Below are 18,708 nucleotides of genomic sequence, written 5' to 3' on the forward strand. Positions count from 1 at the left end.
TGCATTTTTGCTGTCATTTCCATCCATGTCAGAGTGACTTTTTCGAGAGGATGCGTTGACAGCTGTCGTCGATGTTACTGCATCTGTGATTCCTCTGAAGCTTTGCTCATGAGCCTTTGTGTCTTCTCTGTTTCAGGTGCTCAGTGCAGGCCATGCCATCCAGTTAGAATATGCAGGAACCTAATCCTAGCAGGCACGCCTCTTGCAGCTGGGAAGTAGGCACCGCATCTGAAAATGGAGAAATAAGATACTACCCCTGCAGAATTGTGCACTAGAAAGCTCCGCCCGTCTCCCTGCCCCAGAGCTGCCACTCCCCTGGCAGCTCATGCCCTAGTCATCCCGATGGATAGGAACCGAGAGGCTGAGATGGAGCTGAGGGCGGCCTCCAGCCCTGGCAAGGCCGGCCGGAGCCAGGAGGTGGACGGGGACAAGGTGGTGGTGCACAGCTGCTGCATCTGTGGCAAGAGCTTTGCCTTCCAGAGCTCCCTGTCCCAGCACATGCGCAAGCACACCGGGGAGAAGCCCTACAAATGTCCCTACTGCAGTCACAGGGCTGCCCAGAAGGGCAACCTCAAGATCCACATCCGCAGCCACCGCACGGGGATGCTGGTGCAGGGCCATGGGCCCGAGGCTGGGGATGTGCAGCTGGCTGAGACACGCGTCTCCGAGGGTCTGGGCGGCTGCACCAGCCCCACCAAGAGCTCCTCAGCCTGCAACAAGATTCTGAACGGGGCAGTGCCGCTGGATGGCGACAAGATCCTGCTGCGGAGCAGCAGGAAGGAGGCCGAGGCGGCGGGCGAGGGCAGGATGGCAGTGGCGCAGTGCTCCTTCTGCAGGAGCCGGTTCGAGCGCAAGAAGGACCTGGAGCAGCACGTGCAGCAGGCCCATAAGCCCTTCAAGTGCCGGCTCTGCAGCTACGTGACAGTGCGGGAGGAGTCGCTGCTCAGCCACATTGAGAAGGACCACATCACCGCGCAGGGCCCCCCCGGCACCCCTGAGGCCTGTGCCGAGAATGGCAGGCGTGAGCCAAGTCCCGGGGAGTTCCCGTGCGAGGTGTGTGGCCAGGCCTTCAGCCAGACCTGGTTCCTGAAGGCGCACATGAAGAAGCACAGGGGTTCCTTCGACCACGGCTGCCACATTTGTGGCCGGCGGTTCAAGGAGCCGTGGTTCCTCAAGAACCACATGAAGGCGCACGGCCCCAAGGCAGGCAGCAAGAACCGGCCGCGTGGTGAGCTGGACCCTGTGGCCACCATCAACAACGTGGTCCAGGAGGAGACCATCGTCACCGGCTTGTCCCTCTACGAAGTTTGCACTAAATGTGGGAACCTGTTTACAAATCTGGACAGCTTGAACGCCCACAATGCCGTCCACCGCAGGCTGGGAGCCAGCTGCACCCCGCCACCCCCCTGGGGCCCAGAGCCCGCCGACCCCAAGCAGCTCTTCCTGCAGTGCCTGAACCTGCGACCCTCCGCGCCTGGTGCACCCCCCAGCCCGGCCTCAGGAAGGAGGGTGGCCGAGCTCGACCCGGTCAACAGCTACCAGGCCTGGCAGCTGGCCACGCGGGGCAAGGTGGCTGAGCCGGCCGAGCTTCTCAAGTACGGGGGCTGGGATGAGGCCCTGGCCGGGACCGACGTGGCCTTTGACAGGGATCGGCGTGAGTACATCCTGGTGAGCCAGGACAAGCGCAAGCGCGAGCAGGATGCCTCGGCCCTGCCAGGCCCGCCCCGCAAGAAGGTGGCAGGCCCTGGGGATGTCCCCGCGCTGGCCCCTGACCTGGACTACCGGCCAGCCTCGCGCCACAGCCGCCGCACGGCGCAGAGCAAGTCATCTGAGTGCTTCGAGTGCGGCAAGATCTTCCGCACCTATCACCAGATGGTGCTGCACTCACGCGTGCACCGTCGTGCGCGTCGTGCTACTGCCGGAGATGTGCTCGTGGACACGCTCGCGGACGGGGCACCCCGGGTGTGCTGCGGATCGCTCAGCGAGGGTGACTCGGCCAGCCAGCCCAGCAGCCCTGGCTCGGCTTGCGCCCGCACCGATTCCCCAGCCTCCGGCCTCCTGGCCGACGACAGCGGTGAGGAGGGTGCCCCAGAACCTCCTCCAGGTGAGCCCGCGCCCAGGTACCCTCACCCAGGGTCGCTCACATCCAGGTTGCTCTGAGCCCATGCAGCCCCATGTCCAGGTGGCCCCATGGACCACCTGGTGACCACGCACCCAAGGGCACATGCCTACAAAGCTCCACGTCCAGGCAGCCCCATCCTTGGGAAGCCCCACCCCAGATGGCCTGCACCCAGAGGGCCTGGTGGCGATACCTTGGTCCCCATGTGGCCCCATGTCCAGGTTGGCCTAAGGAGCATGAGTCTAGGCAGCCTTGTGCCCAGGGTCACCTAGTGCAAGTACCCCATTTCCGGGTGACCTGTCCAGGAACCTGAAGTGTACCAGGTACCCCATGGACACCTGCCATCTCCATTTCCTGCTCCTTTTGCTAAGTAGCCGTACGTGTTTGACTAAATTAACACCCTTTTCCCCTTGGGCTGAGGGTCTCTCCTGGGCATCAGTGATTTCCTAGCAAAAAACACAGTGGTGGGCCACTCCCAGGTGGCTTTCTCCTCTTATTTAGTCCCAGACCCTGTTTTCTGCTCTACAACACACAGAGTCACACACGTGCGTAGACACACACGCTGTCCTTTGTTCTTCTCCCTCACAGCACACAGATGCATGAAAGAGGAACTTCAGATTGGTGTGCAGTTATAATTAATCTCCTTGGATTCAAGTAACCCTGTGGGTTTAGAGATGGCTAATTGGAGCAGATGACTTTGCAAGCAGCAGGCATATGAATATTTTTGTTGTTGTTGTTTTATATGAATATTTAAAGGAGCTTGGACAACTTTGTTTTTATTATTTTCCTAGTTTTCTAGAAAAGATTTAAAACATTTTGATATTTTTTTCATTATTATTTGGTTTGAGTAATTCTCTTAAGTGGAAGGTGATGTTGTTGTTAAAGAACTTACAATTTTTTCCACATGGCGAGGTTTCACTCTTCTCCCTGCCAACTGGTTAATGGGTGTTGCTTTTACCTGAAAGCTCAAGAATGACAGAAAGCAGTGTGCTTCTGCAGGGCTACTTCCATTCTTTCTTGAGCAAAACATGTATTTCTTCAAAATAAAAAACCAATCTAGACCATTTTTCTGTATGAGAGACTTAGCCAAATCATCTGAACTGAGTTTAATCATTATGGGCCTATATAATGTATTATATGATAGTCTATTAGGTTGAAATACATATTGAGTCCACCAAAATGTGGGGAAAAACTGGTTCCTCCCACCCTTTACATTCAACCCATGCTGAATCTACATGCACGTTGATAAGCGTATGTATGAGTATATAAATAATAATACGTTCTGCATCAACCCATACTCTGCTTCGCATTCTTTCGTCGTTAGCCTGGGTGAGGAGGCAGAAGGACATGCTGGTCTGTGAAAATGCATTGCTCATCCCGTGAGTTGTACATTTCTGTCAAACAGTTTGTGATGTAAAACTTGGTGGACAATTGTGATGCCTGGATGGCTTTTTTGAGGTTTAATTCCTGGGTTTCTTTCTATTTTTACAACAGTGGATTTCACTGCTTACATTCCAGTGCCGTACCTGCCTTTTGGAGAATACTGGATCACATACCAGGATAGCACTCAGCATCCCCCCCGCCACACACACACACTTTGAGGACTCATTTTTAATATTTTTGGGAAATATTTTGGGCCTCACCCCCCATCTGTTATGATGGCAGGCAAATGATTAATAATAAGCCAGTCAATAATGCTTTTAAAGTCAAGAAGTTAGAAAGATGAAGTCATTACTCCCACCACCAGGTTCCTTAAATTTTAGTGGTCATCATTTAGTTGTTATGAGAGATTACATATATTTTTCTATATATGTAATTTATTTTTTGAAAATTTTGATGACTCAGGTGTTTCTATAATAACTTTGTGTATTGTAATTGAATTTAGCAAAAAGGTGATGGCAGAATAAATAGAATATTACCACTTATTGGGAGGACAAAGAGATCTGTGGCTTGACAGTAGATTAAACAGCTGAAGCATTGTGGGTCTTCTCAGGTCACTTTTGTAACCCAAGGGACAGTCTTTTTTCCTAGAAACACACACTTTTCAGTCATAGTAGGCCCCTTAAAGGCCTCTAGTGGCATTAAGTTGCTGAGTCATGGGTGCGTTTTCAGGAGGGAGACCTATGATGTTGACTCATCTACTCTCAAAACACTCAGCTCTGCAGGATTTGGCTAAGCCTGTGAAACTGTTATCTGGGAAAAGAAACTGCATTGTGAATCCTCTCTTCTTGATCTGTAGTGTGTCTGTCTTTTCTGAAAATCGTATCCTTCTTTGGAAAATGCTTGCCTTAAACATGTACGTTATTTTAAATTCCCATAGAACTTTTCAGGGATGATTGATTAAAATTGTTAGAGTAAATATAGAAACTGAGGAATGAAGGATGGAAGTAGTTCTCCATAAGAACAAATCAACCTACCTCTGGCAAGGTTGAAATCAGAATTCACATCTTTGTGATGTTTCTAGTAAATTATGGTTGTCCTATCATTTTATCTAGCAGGTTTTTTTTTAACATCCAGGAATTGGTTCTAGAAATAACTTGAATTTTCAGGTTAACTAAGAAAACTTATTTCTTTAGTGAGACATGTAAATGTCTGTTGAGTGCTGCTCTTATTTCCATAGAAGGCATATCCCCAGTATTCCTTGTTATTAACCTAAAGTACTGGGAGAGCAAAGTTGCAAATAAAACTTAGTGACGGGAAATGCATTACCGAGGTAGATTTAGGTTCTAGATTGACGAAGACATGTGGCACTGACAGAGAGCACCCTTTAACAAAAACTAGTACTTTTAATTAGGGAAGAAGAGAGTTGAAAGGGCATAAAATTGAAGTTTATAAAAATCATTTCCAAATGCAAAGTGGAAGTAGGAAGCATAGAATTCATTAATTAGGAATACTGAGTATTGCCTCACAAGTAAAGTTATATACCTCAAGTATACAGGCCAAAAATATAATTCAGCCAGCAAGTATTTAGCATTTCTTCATTTTTCATGAATAATTGAAGCAACTGAGGGACTAAGAGCATCTTCCAAAGGTTGACATCCTCCAGGGAACCTGGCTGTGGGATTCCTGCTGTCGAGAGGCCCCTTTGGGCTGAAGTGCTTGGGGGTAGGCGGAAGCGAGTGTTTAATGCCATGGCAATAAGAAGCCCTTCACTCCTATTTATCTGTGTATTGTTGAGGTTAGAAATAATTTGACTTATTCCGAATTTGTCCATCTCTTTTTCTGTTGACATCTCCTGTCACATCAACTGCATGTTCTATTGAACCCAGCTCCTCTATTTGTGTTTGGATACTTGCTATAACTTGGTAGGAAGTTAAACCTCAAGTTTTAGAGCAAGCCATGGACTTGTCACTATATGATGGTTTTGACCAACTAAAATGGCCTATTATGTGGTTCAAGCTAAAGAATGTAAAAATACTTAGAGGAAGTATTGTAGAATTTCAAGTAGTTTGAAGAAGTAAGGAGTATTCAGAAGAAGGAGAACATGGTTAAGAGAAGAAAAATAATTATTTTCAAAGGAAGCAGTGGGTTTACTTTCAAAAATTCTCCATTTTCCTATATTTCTTTCTTTACTGCCTCCCCCAGGTGGTTACTGGTACACAGTAGCGCTCACTTTCTTTTCCAGTAATTAATTGCATACCGGTCTTTGACTATAAAAGCTTTAGCTGAACACATGCTTTGAGACCGGCCGAGTGAACAAATTTGGGAGATGCGTTTTAGAGGGCCAGCTGCAGGCGTGCCACTAAACAAAAGCTTTAACTAACCCTTTGCCCTTCTTTTTGATAGAGCAGCTTAGGGAGAAGATATTTTTATATGTCCTCCCATTGAAACAGGATTTAAGATGAGTCTTAACAAAAGTAGGAATGGAATGTGTGTGTGGGGGGATAGGGTGGGGAGGGGGTCTTTGCGCAAGGCAGCTGAGTTGGCTGGGGGTGGGGAAGCTTTTTTATGTCAATTATTGTTGGAGTTCACTTCAATTTAGAGCAGAAGTCACTCTAACAGAATGAAGTCTCCCCATTGTGCTCTGGGTCAGATCTTGTAAAGATGCTGTTCTCCTTAAGAGGGGAGCTGGGGAGCTGCAGCTCACCGTGGGTGGCACTGTTAGAATCTTAGACCCTGAGGGTGGGCGTCCTCATCCACACATTCAGTGGTCAGACGGGGAGGCACTTTAGCCTTATTAAAGTGGGACCACCATTGGTTCCACCGCAGAGGCTAAAATGGTGCAGCAGAGAAAAGGGTTGTGGACTGAGGAAGAGAGGAATTAATAAAAGGAGACCAGGGGATATTCATACTTGCCGGAAGTCACGAAATGGCAGCATAACCAGGGGGAGCCATGCAGACACATCTGGGGAGGATTCCTTGCAAATAAGCAGCACCCCGTGGCACCGAGTGAAGGGAAGTTGTCATTCTGAAGGGGCAGGTAGGGGAAGCGAAGGGCCCTCTATTGAGCATGAGCTTGCAAAGTTGGTACAAATCAAAGACAAGCTGCCTCTTTTTGCTAACTGGAAGGACGCCCTCCATCTTGGTCTGCTCCATCTCTTTGCCTCCCCGGAGCCTGAGGTGCGTTTTGAAGGATATCTAATAAATGTTCACAAGCAGCTTCAGCCCTGCATGATGTGTGGTGAAGATGAGTGTTAAGGCCAAGCTGTAAAGCGAGAGAAGCATTCTGCCATTTGGTCCACACCAAGCTGGAAATGACTCCGTGGAGACGTTTTGTCTCTCCTGAAGCAGAATAAGCAAGAGGGCATCCAGAGAACAGGACCCAGGCTGATTCTGGTGAGAAAGAATCTGAAATCTGACAATAGCCATAGAGGTGAAATGAGAGTAGACGTCATGTTGATTAAAGGAGAGTGGACATGAGAATGATAGCAGATTGTTTTAAGCCAAACGTGAGTCATGAAAATGCTCAGTGGTTTTACACTGTACTGAATACTGAGGAATTTACTTTGTTGGGAATAAAGTAAGAGTTGAAAATCCTCGTTCAATTTCTACCACATATAAAAATGTGGCAAAATTCATTAGAAAAATATTGAAACGTACTTGACAGTCATACGCAGAATGCCCCGTGGTTTAGTTAGCATCCTAGCAACCAGAAATCGCCACTCAGCGCTCCTGCCCACGCAGGCACAGAGGTGGTCACTCCTATGGCTTGTCTTGAGATGTTGCCTTACCTGCGTGTGCTTTTGGATTCATTGAAGGAGGGTGGCGGGAGGGAATAGTTTTTATAGATGTGTTTTACCATTCTCTGATCCTTTAAACACAAGAAGCTATGCATGATGTGCATGTTAATATTTGCTTGCATGCAGTACCACATTCCCTGACCTAACAGAATGCGTATATTATATGGTGAACAACATTTGACTCTAGAGATTAAACCCGGGAATTTTCTTCCTATCACTGAGAAACATGTGTGGGAAGTATGTAGTCAGAATTATCAAACACATGTGACGCAAGTGCTTTGGCTTTTCAGGGAAGTTGAGATGCTTGGTTTTCTCTCCCTCTCTTTTGCATAAAATGGAATTGTTGCATTATAGAGTCAGAAGGGAACTGAGAGATGCCTGCCTCCCCACTTTAGCTTAGGGAGGTCTTACAGTTCTCTCAAAGCCATATGGTTTGTTTTTTCTTTTTGGCTGAAGGACAGTGTGATACAGTGGAATGCAATGAGTTTGGACCTAGAGACCTGGGTTTTAGTTCCACTTTTGCCCCTGAGTAGTGATGGTCTTAAGGAAGTTCTTTGGCCTCCATGAGTCTCCAGTTTCCGTAGTTTCAGGAGGGTGGGCAGTAATTCCCACCATAGTGGGATCCTATAAATGCAGTATTTTTTGTTGATATTAGAGTTGGAACCAGAACTGGAGTCTCCAGCTTCCAGCTCCTGGCATAGAAACTGAGGGCCACAGGTACATGCCCACCCTGCCACGGAGATCCCCTGGGTCCTGGGCATCCCCTGCCCATTTCCTAGGTAGAAAGCGGGCATCCAAGGCATGATCAGTTACCCTGAGTTGGTGGTATGGACTAATATTCATTTTTGGAACATAGATATTATTCATGATAAACATTGAGTGTTAACTAAAGGTGACGTTAGTGATGATTCCTATAAAAATGGATGCACTGTGTTCATAGATTATTTGACATAGCAGTCTTGGCTTCACATTTGTAATTTCTTTGCTGTTTTGGTTCCCTTTTCCCTGTTATTGTTTCCCTGGGATGCTGCTGGCCACAACTTTGGGCTCCTTCCAAGAGATTTAGTTATTACCATTAGTTGTCACTAAAGTAATTAGGTTATTAGTAATTTTAGTTATTAGATTTAGTTGTCAGCTTTACTGTTTTGTCATTAAGACATGGAACTCTTAGAATTCTATAGTTCAGACTTGAAACTTGTTCTTCCTTACTTGAAGTGTAAGGATCCACCTTGTAGGATTTGTCTATGAAAAGTGAGTAGAAGCAGCCCAGTTGGGCTCTATCCCTGCAGGCCTGTGCAAGGTGGCACTCTGGGTGAAGAGGTGGGCTTGCACCTGGAGGTGCCTCTGTAGAGGATATGCTGATTTGTTGGAGACCACCAGGTGCTGATCTGCAGGAAAGAATGAAAGCCTGGGGGAATGGCAGGTGCTTTTGTTGAGTTCAGCTGTTGCTCGTGGATCGCACAGAAATGCTGGCAGTTGGTGGCAGAGGGGCTTGGCCAACAGGTGCTGGGTGGTTGCCCGGCCAGTGTGGTGAGGGTGTGCTCCCACCTGGGGAGGGGAGCATGGTGCCCTTAGGGTATCTGTCACTCAGAGGTGGTGGTGCTGTCTCAGAACAACCCAGACATACTTTTGTGTCCACCAAATGGCTACTGACCACATCTGCTGTACAGCACATCTTGTATATGTGTGATGGGATGCACCCAGCTTCCTGGATTCTAAGCCCTTCAGCCATTTCTTGGTAGGGATACCAGTTATTCACTCAAAGCACATATGCGAGCAGGTGGCCACATGTTCTCCAGAGGGCTCCCCTTTGCAAACTGAAGACTTCCAACTCCATGGCCTGACCCTGCCCCCTTCCTGCCCTTCTCTCTGCTGCCTCTGCAGCACCCCAGCTTCCATGTGGAGATGGCGCTGTATCCATGCCCTGTGCAAGCCACCACTGCTCTGCCCATGCTGGGACCCTGAAAGCCTTGTCCTCCCCCCAGAATGCTCCCGGCAGCAGCGTTTGTCCTTCTGTCCTTCTCACCTTGCCTGACCTGTGTTGTGCGTAGTTAGCATGGCTTCAGCCCTTGTGGAAGGCAGTGGCCCTGCCTTTCTCACCTTCCCAGTCTTCCTGACGGAGCAAGGACACAGCTCCACTTGGAATCCGATCCATCCTCCAGCTGAGAGTGGACAGCACTGAGGAATGTCCTGTTCTGCAGCAGGCACGTCCTGCACAGGGGAGTTGAAATACTCAGTGGTCGTTTCTGTTATGATATCCAGACACCATATTACCTGACAATAATTCATGACTAGGAAGGTAATTGTCACGGTTCATATGATGTTTAGTGTTTAACATGAGCGCCTGTGCTCAAGCCACAGTTTTGGGTGGAAAGCACCACATGAGCGTAAAGCGGTATCACTGCTGTTTAGAATGCGTTTGGATTTCTTTATGGGCAAGTTGTCAGACTTGGAATCAGGGTGCTAGGAAGTTGCATTTTGCACCTCCTTTGGCCTTCCCTATTGGGCTTTTGCTATCCAGCAGGAATGGATGCACTGTTTTGTGACATGAAGTACAAGAACACTTGATGGCATGTGGGCCCACTTGGACCTCCTGCAGGTACATGGCCGACCTCTTGGGAAGCTTTGGGTCAGGTCTGGGGGTTTCCGTTTCACTAGGGAGGGGCTCCGAGCCCCAGAAACCCTAGAAGGCCAGAGGCTGTGGGGAGACCTGGGACAGTGGGGAGGTCTCTGCCTGTGGGGAGCTGGGCCCCGAGAACCAGCAAACCCTACCAGGGAGCTTCTCACAGCTCGGACGCAGGGCCAAAGGCTTCGGCCACATGGGCAGGGCTTGGAAAGCCAGTGGGCGCCCAGGGATGTGCCGAATGACCACCATCCGGCAGAGGCTGGGGGAGAAAGCAGGTTCGAGCCCATGGTGAGAACCCAGATAGTGTGTCCTCCTGGGCACGTGGGGGCTGTGACGTGTGGGAAGAAACGTACACCCATGCCTGGAGAGCTCTCCAGGACCTAGACCTTGAGCAGCTCCAGACAAGGTCGGCAGTTTGTTCTTTCCACGGGGAGGAAGACAGCAGCTTTCAACAGGGACAGTCCATATGGGGCACTCATTCCGAGACCTGGTGCCTCGGGCTGCCCCACCCGCTCATGTCCCAGCCTGGCCCTGGCACCCCTTGCTTGCCAGGTCCAGGTACTTGGTGGAAATCCATGGGCCCTGCCTGGCCATCCAGCATACCAGAATGGCTCCCTTCTGTGGCGTGCTCAGGCCAGCCAGCCATGTCTCCTAAATGAACCGCTGTTGTGTCTTTGCTTTGCCTCATTCTTGTGCAGCATTTTCGTGGTGGGTATACTGAATTATTTAATAGGTTAGATTTCTTCTTTCAGGCACTTAGGTTATATTTGATAAGTGTTTTTGTCTTGCATCCTTCTTTGGTATAAGCTCTTGCTTTTTCATTTCTGAGTTGAGTGTTTTTCACTTGGGTATTTTTTAGATTATTCCCTGAATGCTGGACCTAATCAGAGGTCAGTTTTTAGGAAGGCTTCCTGGGCTGTTGAGGGGATTCGGTCTTTGCATGTGCAATTTGCATAAGCTTTTGCCTGTTAGAATGGATTGTAGCTTTATGTTTGTGTTTTCCTAGAGTTACAAAAAGTTTGGAATGTCCATCCCTGGAGGAATGGTTAGAAAGTAATAGTGGTATTAGTGGAATTTCACCTGATTCTGTGTGTGCAGTTGATGTGGTGAGATCCACTGAAAGCATGCTCACCTCTTGTTTGTTTACAAAGGAAGCCATTGACTCGAAAGTATTTTCATAAATTAGTAAGACATTTGGGCTGTTAGCTGCCAAATATGCTCCAGTAAAAATGTGTCAAATCTGAGTATTACTCATATTCCTTCTTCGAACTCCAGAATAATTACCCTCAGAATTGCAAGTGAACTCTTCCAAATTTACAATGATTACTGTTTTCATTTAATAACCTCATTGCCGATTGGAATGTATCATTTACAGTGATAATTCAGTGGTTCCACGTGATGAGTTGGTCATCTTATAGGAGGTTCAATGTTTGTGTGAATCTGGTATCTTCAACTGCTGGAGAAAGGCAGCTTCTTTCAACATCAGAAAATCAGAATGTGCCTACATAGGATAGTTCAGTGACTATTTTATTGGAGTAGCTCATTAATTGGACTGGACTGGTGGAGAACATCATTTTGATATGGAAATAATAGTTGGGTTTCCAGTCTGGCTTCTAGTTACATTTACTTTGATTTAAAACTAATCTGTAATGTTTCTGTTCTTTTAAAAATACATTACTAAATGATTAATGAGGTATGATTTATGCAGATTCTTTTGCTATTAGACTAGAAAATGGTACCAGCAGGAAGGTTGCAAATTTTCGTTTTGAAGAGCTATTATTGAGTGCTGCATTTTCAAAACTGATGAAATATGTAGTAGAGGACTATGAGATTGAAAATAAGATATAAAACCTTAAAATCCTCTCTGTTGCAAACCTTCTTCACTGTAGAGAAGAATCAGTAATGGCCTTGAAATGCAGTTAAATGTGTCACCTTGAAAGGACTTACAAAGTTGCTGAATCTCAGGTGTGAAGAAAGGAAATTAGCAAGTATTGACTTTGAAATTTTTTGGAAACTCTGAACATGATAGTTCTGGACAGCTTATATGTTATACCAACAAAAGAAAGGATCCTGACTATTTCAAAGGGTAAAAACTACCCCAGAAAGATAACCATGCAGACCACTTAGAAACAAATTCTTTATCTTGGTTTTAAAAACCCAGTGACCAAAGGGCATCCTACTTGAAAGTTTAAGAGTGGATAAAATTGATTATGCAGAACTGCCTTAAAAGCTGGACAATGCTTGACAGCGTTGGATTCTTTGATACCTTTTAAATACCTACCATTCAATACATTTATTTTTCACTCTGCGTCAGCTCTTTTTCAGTGATTTTAAAGGAGTGATATTTCAGGGGTATTGCTGTTTGCTGGAGGTTTGGGAATGTGTCAGCAGGTGAGCCCAGCAGGGCACACTTGGAGGAGAAAAGGGGAGTGTCCCGTCCTCAAAGTGCACAATTGCTCTTGGCCCCCATCTTCCCCCATTGTCCCCACCCCTTCTTCCGACTGGAAATGGATGAGGGGAACAACTTGGGCGCCATATCAGTCAGGGTTCTCTAGAGAAGCAGAACCAACAGGAGATAGCTACAGATATGAGATTTATTAAGGGGTCTCATGCAACCATGGGAATGCAAGAGTCCAAAATCTACAGGGCAGGCTGGCGGCACCGATGAAGGGTCTGGACGAACTCCACAGGAGAGGCTCGCTGGCTGAAGAAGCAGTAACAAGAGTCTCTCTTCTTCCTCAAAAGTCTTTAAGTGATTGGATTTTCTCATTGTAGGAAACATGCCTTAGTTGATTGTAGTTGTAATCAGCCACGGATGCAATCAGCTGACTGATGATTTAATGCATCAGCCTTCCAGTTTATCAACCAGTCATGAAATATACTTGTAGTAAGGGACAGGCCAGTGCTTGCCTGACCAGTCAACTGGGTATCATCACTCGGTCAAGTTGACAACAGAACCTAGCCAGATTAGGCGCTGTAAAACCCCCAAGGTATCTTCACAACCGATCACTGTGTTGGTAAGCAGTGGATAGGTACACCTGGGTCTGTGGCTATAGGTCCAACCTCAGAGTGCACCTGTGCAGACCACCTGTCCTCCTCCCCAAGATCAGAGACAGAGTCTGACGGGGTACCCCATTCTCATGGACCTGCCTCCTTTCCTAATGCCTGCGTTGCCCACCCCCCACCCCCCACCCCCCACCCCCTGCCCCCTGCTGGTGACCATAGGAATTGCTCTCCTCACCTCTTCCTGGAACTCAGTGGGGGTGGGGGTATTCTCCTGCAAGTCAGGGCCCCCGCAGCCCTGCCCTCCTGCCCAGAGACCCTCAGTGCCACTTCCTGCCTGGGGCGTGCAGAAGGGAGCAAGGCTGCCTTTCCCTGGACAGGACCTGGCTCTGTGGGCCCCCTTTATCTCCTGTCCTTTCTCCAGGGCTCCTTGGCCACCATGTTGGTGGTGGGAGGTGGACACGGAGAAGCAGCAGGGCCTTCCATGCCTGCCCTGCTGTGAATTTTAGACTTCCACGCAGTCCTCAGAAAATGTACAAGTGTTTCAACGACACCTGCTAGTGGTGAATGAGTCAAATTCACCTCTGCTGCCTGCCCTCCCCCAACCCCCACTTCCTCACCAGTTTTATCTTGTCCCCTCCCAGGTCTTTAAAATACACATACGCTTGCAAGTATCTGTGCGTACAGCAACTGGGGGTGGGGGGCTTCTTAATAAGATCTTTCTGTTTGTTTTTGTTGCAGTTTGCTTTGCCCACAAAGCAATATCTTTTGGAATCTTTCCATGTCAATAGATGTGCCCCTACCTCACTCTTTTGAACTGTACATTTTGAATGGCATAATTAATAGCACATTATAATATGATCATAGTGTATTTGCCTATTGATGAACAGTCAAGGGGTTTCCACCTTTTCATTACATTCAGTGTGGTCTTACAATGCTGGGAACACTTAGCAGTATTTCATTATAGATTTCTGTTTTAGTTTGCTAGCTACTAGAATGCAATACACCGAAATGGAATGGCTTTTAAAAAGGGGATTTATTAAGTTGCAAATAAAAATGTCCAAATTAAGACACCAAAAAGAGGTTACCTTCACTCAAGAAAGGCTGATGCTGTCTGGAACACAGCTGGGAAGGCACTTTGTTTGCTAGCTTTCTCTCCTCATTTCATAAGGCTTCTGTGGGGGTGTTTTCCTCCTGCATCTCCAAAGGGTTCTGGCTGTGTGGGCTCTGTTAGCTTTGAGCTTTTTTCAAATGGTTCCAAATGGTTCCCTCTTAAAGGGCTCCAGTAAGCATCCCCACCTTGAATTGGTGGAGACGCATCACCATGGACACCATTTAACTAAAATATCCCAACGCAATTGGGTGGGTCACATCTCCATGGAAACAATAAAAATATCCCACCCAGCAATATTGAATGGGGATTAAAGAGCATGGTTTTTCTGGGGTATATGACAGTTTTAAATGGGCACAATTTCTTTACATGAAATTGCTGTTTTAAGGGCCTTGTGTCTGTTTTATGTTTTGATAGATTCTGCCAAATTGGTGGTAATTTTTATACCAAGCCCTTATGAGTGTGCACCTGCATAATTTTGGATATTATACGTTTTCTAAAGTTTGCCTGTCTGAAAGAAGAAAAATGGTATTTTTGTTTTAATTTCCATTTTTTTCCTGAAAATACACGTATTTTCTCAAAAACTGCCTGTTTGTATTACTTCTGTGATTTATGAAACACATTTTTCTAATGTGTTGCTTGTCCTTTTCTTATTAATTTATGGACACTCTTTACATAATGTGGATATGAATCTTTCCTTATATACTTTAAATATTTTCTCCCATTTTCTCATTTGGTATTTTACTTTATGAAATCTTTTATTGTAGAAGGTCTAAAAAGTCATTTTTTACCTTTACAACTTAGAAAGACATTCCCTCCCCTGCTAGGAGATATTTTCATTGCATCGATCTAATTCACTATTTCGCATTTGCTTTATTCCACACTGCTTCGATCCATGTAGTACTTCTCATGTCTGTGAGGTGTTTTAAATGTTCTTCGATATTGGTATCGCTTTTCCGACATCACTATGAAGACCCAGGCCTGGGTGAGAACGAGTCTCTGTTGTTTACTGGCCAGGACAGATTGTTGAAGGTCAATGGATTGTAAGACCCCTCCCTAATCAGCTCAGTGGGATTCTGCTGAAAGTCCGCTCTAACGTTTTGTGAGACTCTGCCAAGCCTTATGAGCCCGCCTCCTTGGCACGCCACCTTCACCTTTTGTGTTTTGTGGAGTGCTGACCTTCATTTCCCAGCCACCACCGTTGGGAAGAACCCTCGCCTGTTCTGCCTGGCGTGTTCTTTGGTCTCGAGGTTGTGCTGGGTGGAACAATAATGTGAGCAAAGGAGTCAGCCTTTTTTCCTGGTTTGAAACATGAGCCTTGTCCTGTCCTCATTTTCCATGTGTGTACCCTTGACCTACATTTCGTTGAAACCTCCCAGAGTAAATAACTCTTTCTCTCAAGAAGAGGGGAAGTCTGGGGCTTAGGGTTAAGGCCTTTTCCCACCGTGACACCAGGAGTGCCAGTTGAAGGCACAGTCAGCTCCAGCTCGGTGCTTCGGTAAGACCGTAGCTGGGGGAGGGAGAGAGGCCGGAGTAGACTCCTTGCCTCCTAGAATCACACCTGTTCTCACCACTCTGGGCTCCTGCCCTGCCCTCCTTTTACAGCCCCTTCCCTGAGCAGTGGCTGGGGGAGTGGGGAGTCCTCCAAAGCCTGACACCAGAACAAGGGAAGGGCGGCTATTTCTCCGAGTTGGATGCTGCCATTCCATGTTGGAAGTCAGAGCCCATTTCCCCTTAAAAACAGGGTTATGCATGTCAGCTAGATGGATATGGGCAGTTTTGGTATTTGTTGTCACTTTCTGTGGAGGTGGGGAGGGTAGTGAAGGGGCTGAAATGTGCAAAGCAGATTTGTTTTAAACAGAGTAACTGTTGATTGTAGAACGAGTCTCTGTCTTGATTACTAGGAGGTGATTAATTTGTATGACCTAAAAGCAAGAGGCTTGCATGGAAGGAGCCTTTGGGGATCACGGCACCCCAACTACTTGTTAAGGAAACATAGAGGCCCCACCCAAGTTCCACATGGGCTTTTAAGGGCCCTACTGGTTTTGAAGGTGCTCTTAACTTCTCCTTCTTTTTTCCATTTTCATGAACACATTCCATTCTTCTCAGTAAGCTGACCCTGCAATATGGATGAAAAATAATTTTCCTCTTTGTATGTAATGCTGTGTGTTTACATCACTGTTTACATATATATTTGAACTGTTTTTAATTCACACATTCACTTGCAGTCATCCTGTCAAATAATATGTTTGTTTTAGAGGCAAACAAGTTAAGAGTTGCCAGATTAGCAAATAAAAATGCAGGGTGCCCAATTAAATTTGGATTTTGGAAAAATAGTGAAGTCTTTTTTTAGTATAAATATGTCCCATACAATATTTGGCACATACTTATGCAAAAAAATATTTATCAGAAATTCAGATTAACTGCATGTCCTGTGCTTTGTTCAACATTGCTTCGATTCATGTGGAACTTTGACTGGCAGTCCCAGAACAAGCATCTCTCATGGGTAAGTCTCTTCTGGTAGGTTGTGTGATTTTAATATATGCAGGAAATGTCTGGACCTGTTTCTCAGCCTGCTAGTTGGCTTATTAAAACCTGCTTAGCTGCTCTCTTTTTGTTTACTCCTAGACTGCAGAGTTTGGTTACCTCATACCAGTGAATGTTGGATGAATAATTAGCTGAGGAAGAGAAGGGGAGAACCTTCTGGTGGAGTTTGCTTGCTTTCTCCTTTACACTTGTTAGTATGTTAAGCACATGCATTAGTTCTATTGAGGGAGGAGAAAAGACTCAAAAGAAAACAAAAATTAAGTTTAGTCTGTTTGCTTGAAGAAACCCTGCACTTTCTAACAGAGTTCTTTCAAGTTTTCTTGAATTAGGATAATCTAATATATCTGAATGCAATATGCAAAACGGAAGAATCTGTCCTAAAGAATAATGTTTCAGGGGTTGCCTTACTGGTATGTCTGCCGGCAGCCAGAGCAGCAAGTTTAGTTCTGTTCAGGATGTTGTATGGCTGACGTTAGGTAATCTTTCCATGTTGCCGTTCTGCTGGATGCGACGTTGTTCCAGTATGGAATGCCAGGCCTCTCCAGAATTGCACGGGGACCCACACTTTTCACTTTGTGACACGTGGATGGTTATTGGCTGGTCGATGCCCGATAAATAGAATCTGCTTGGCGTTCAGGTGTTGGTATAGGAAACCTTGGCCACTGGGGCCTTTGTCGTATGTATGGGCCTGGCTCCTGAATTCAAATCAAGAAGATGCCAGAACCCTCAGCTGTCAGCTGCCAGAGGGAGGCCACTGGGAATGCGTGTGTGTGTGGCCTGTGCTGGTGAGTTCCACGAAGAAAAGTGACATGTTGTCCAGGGTAGAATTGTCTCTCCACCCCCACCCAGCAGGGAGAGGAAACCTGTCCTATTAGCATATCTTACCTGGTAGACATATTTCTTCTGTCTCTATGCCGATTTTGCTGTGTATAACCCATCCTTATTTAGTCTTGGTTAAAAAAAAAAAATTGTCTGAGTGAAAAAAAAATCAGTGGCCAGTCATTGTTCTCTTGGGAATTGTTGGTCCCGTGTTGGAACTGTTGAGCTCGTCTATTTGCTGTAGCATCTACAGAACAAATTTAAATGTCATAAAAACTGTGGGCTCCTTCCATTCCTCCAGTCAGTCTTACAGGGTATGCAAACAGATTTTAAATTTAGTTTACAAGATTGGCCTGTAAATGAGATAGAAATTTCTCTGAAACCTAGTGCTGCCTTGAGATATGGCCTTTGTGAGTCAGCTGAATGTTCCAACTTCACCTGAATGCATTTCCAAGTGAGCGCTATCTCCTAACAGCATGTCTTGTCTTACGACTTAAAATGGCATTTGAGGCAAGGTCCTTTCACTTAAAATTAAGCATTAATGGGTAACTGAAAGAAGGACTTGTTCTATTCCCAGAGAAAACTCAGGAACCCCCAAATTTGACCCCTGAAATTTTTCCTTTCCTCCTTGTGAAAATGCTTGCGGTTGTTCTCTTTCTGGGGATGCGCATGTTTAATCCTGGGATCTCGTATTCCAGTTTAAAATCTTCAGCAAAGATGTGAACAGCAGAAGGTTTCTGTGTAGACACTAGGTGGCGAGATGATTAAATATTTAGAGTTACAGAACTAAAAGTTTTAAGAGGACATTTTGTCTTCTTTCATTAGTGAACGTGAAGCAATTACAAAACTGAATTCTCTGTACATGAAGATATGTACCGAGAATTCATTTAGATGGTTTTTCTTACTCATTTATTCCAGCTCAGCGTGTTTATAATTGACATGTGCTTCTAATCCTTGCGCTTTGCAGACTAAGCTCTTGTGACTTGAAGACCAGGAAGCAGCACCCATTGGGTCAGCCCGGCTGGCCCCCTTCACCAGCCCGGTCTCTGCCAAGGCTGGGCCCGGTTCACGCGCCCTTTCTACACTGGGTTCCTGTCTTCTGGATCTCTTCAGGTCTCTCTTTCTCCATTCACCTGGCATACTGCTTCACTTGTAACTGTAGACATGCCTCCTGAGTAGTTTAATTTTGCTATCACTCTTGTTCCTTGCCTGTGGCTTGGGCTTTTTGAATCTGCACTTGGCTTACTAACAGGTAGTTGTTCGCATACCTTCTCAGGACAGCACTGCTGCCTTGGGTTCCCCT

At 46.3% G+C, this 18,708-nt stretch overlaps 1 protein-coding gene across 1 annotated transcript in view; it reads left to right on the forward strand.

Annotated features, from left to right (window-relative positions):
• ZNF516 (zinc finger protein 516) overlaps positions 1-18,708 on the forward strand; it is a 114,538-nt gene that overhangs the window by 45,683 nt on the left and 50,147 nt on the right. Inside the window, 1 exon segment of the mRNA XM_077135206.1 lies at positions 137-2,104. Within this exon segment, the coding sequence (XP_076991321.1) occupies positions 343-2,104 (1,762 nt within the window). The 5' untranslated portion in view covers positions 137-342.

The sequence above is a fragment of the Tamandua tetradactyla genome, chromosome 18, assembly GCF_023851605.1.
Source record: "Tamandua tetradactyla isolate mTamTet1 chromosome 18, mTamTet1.pri, whole genome shotgun sequence".
NCBI lineage: Eukaryota > Metazoa > Chordata > Mammalia > Pilosa > Myrmecophagidae > Tamandua > Tamandua tetradactyla.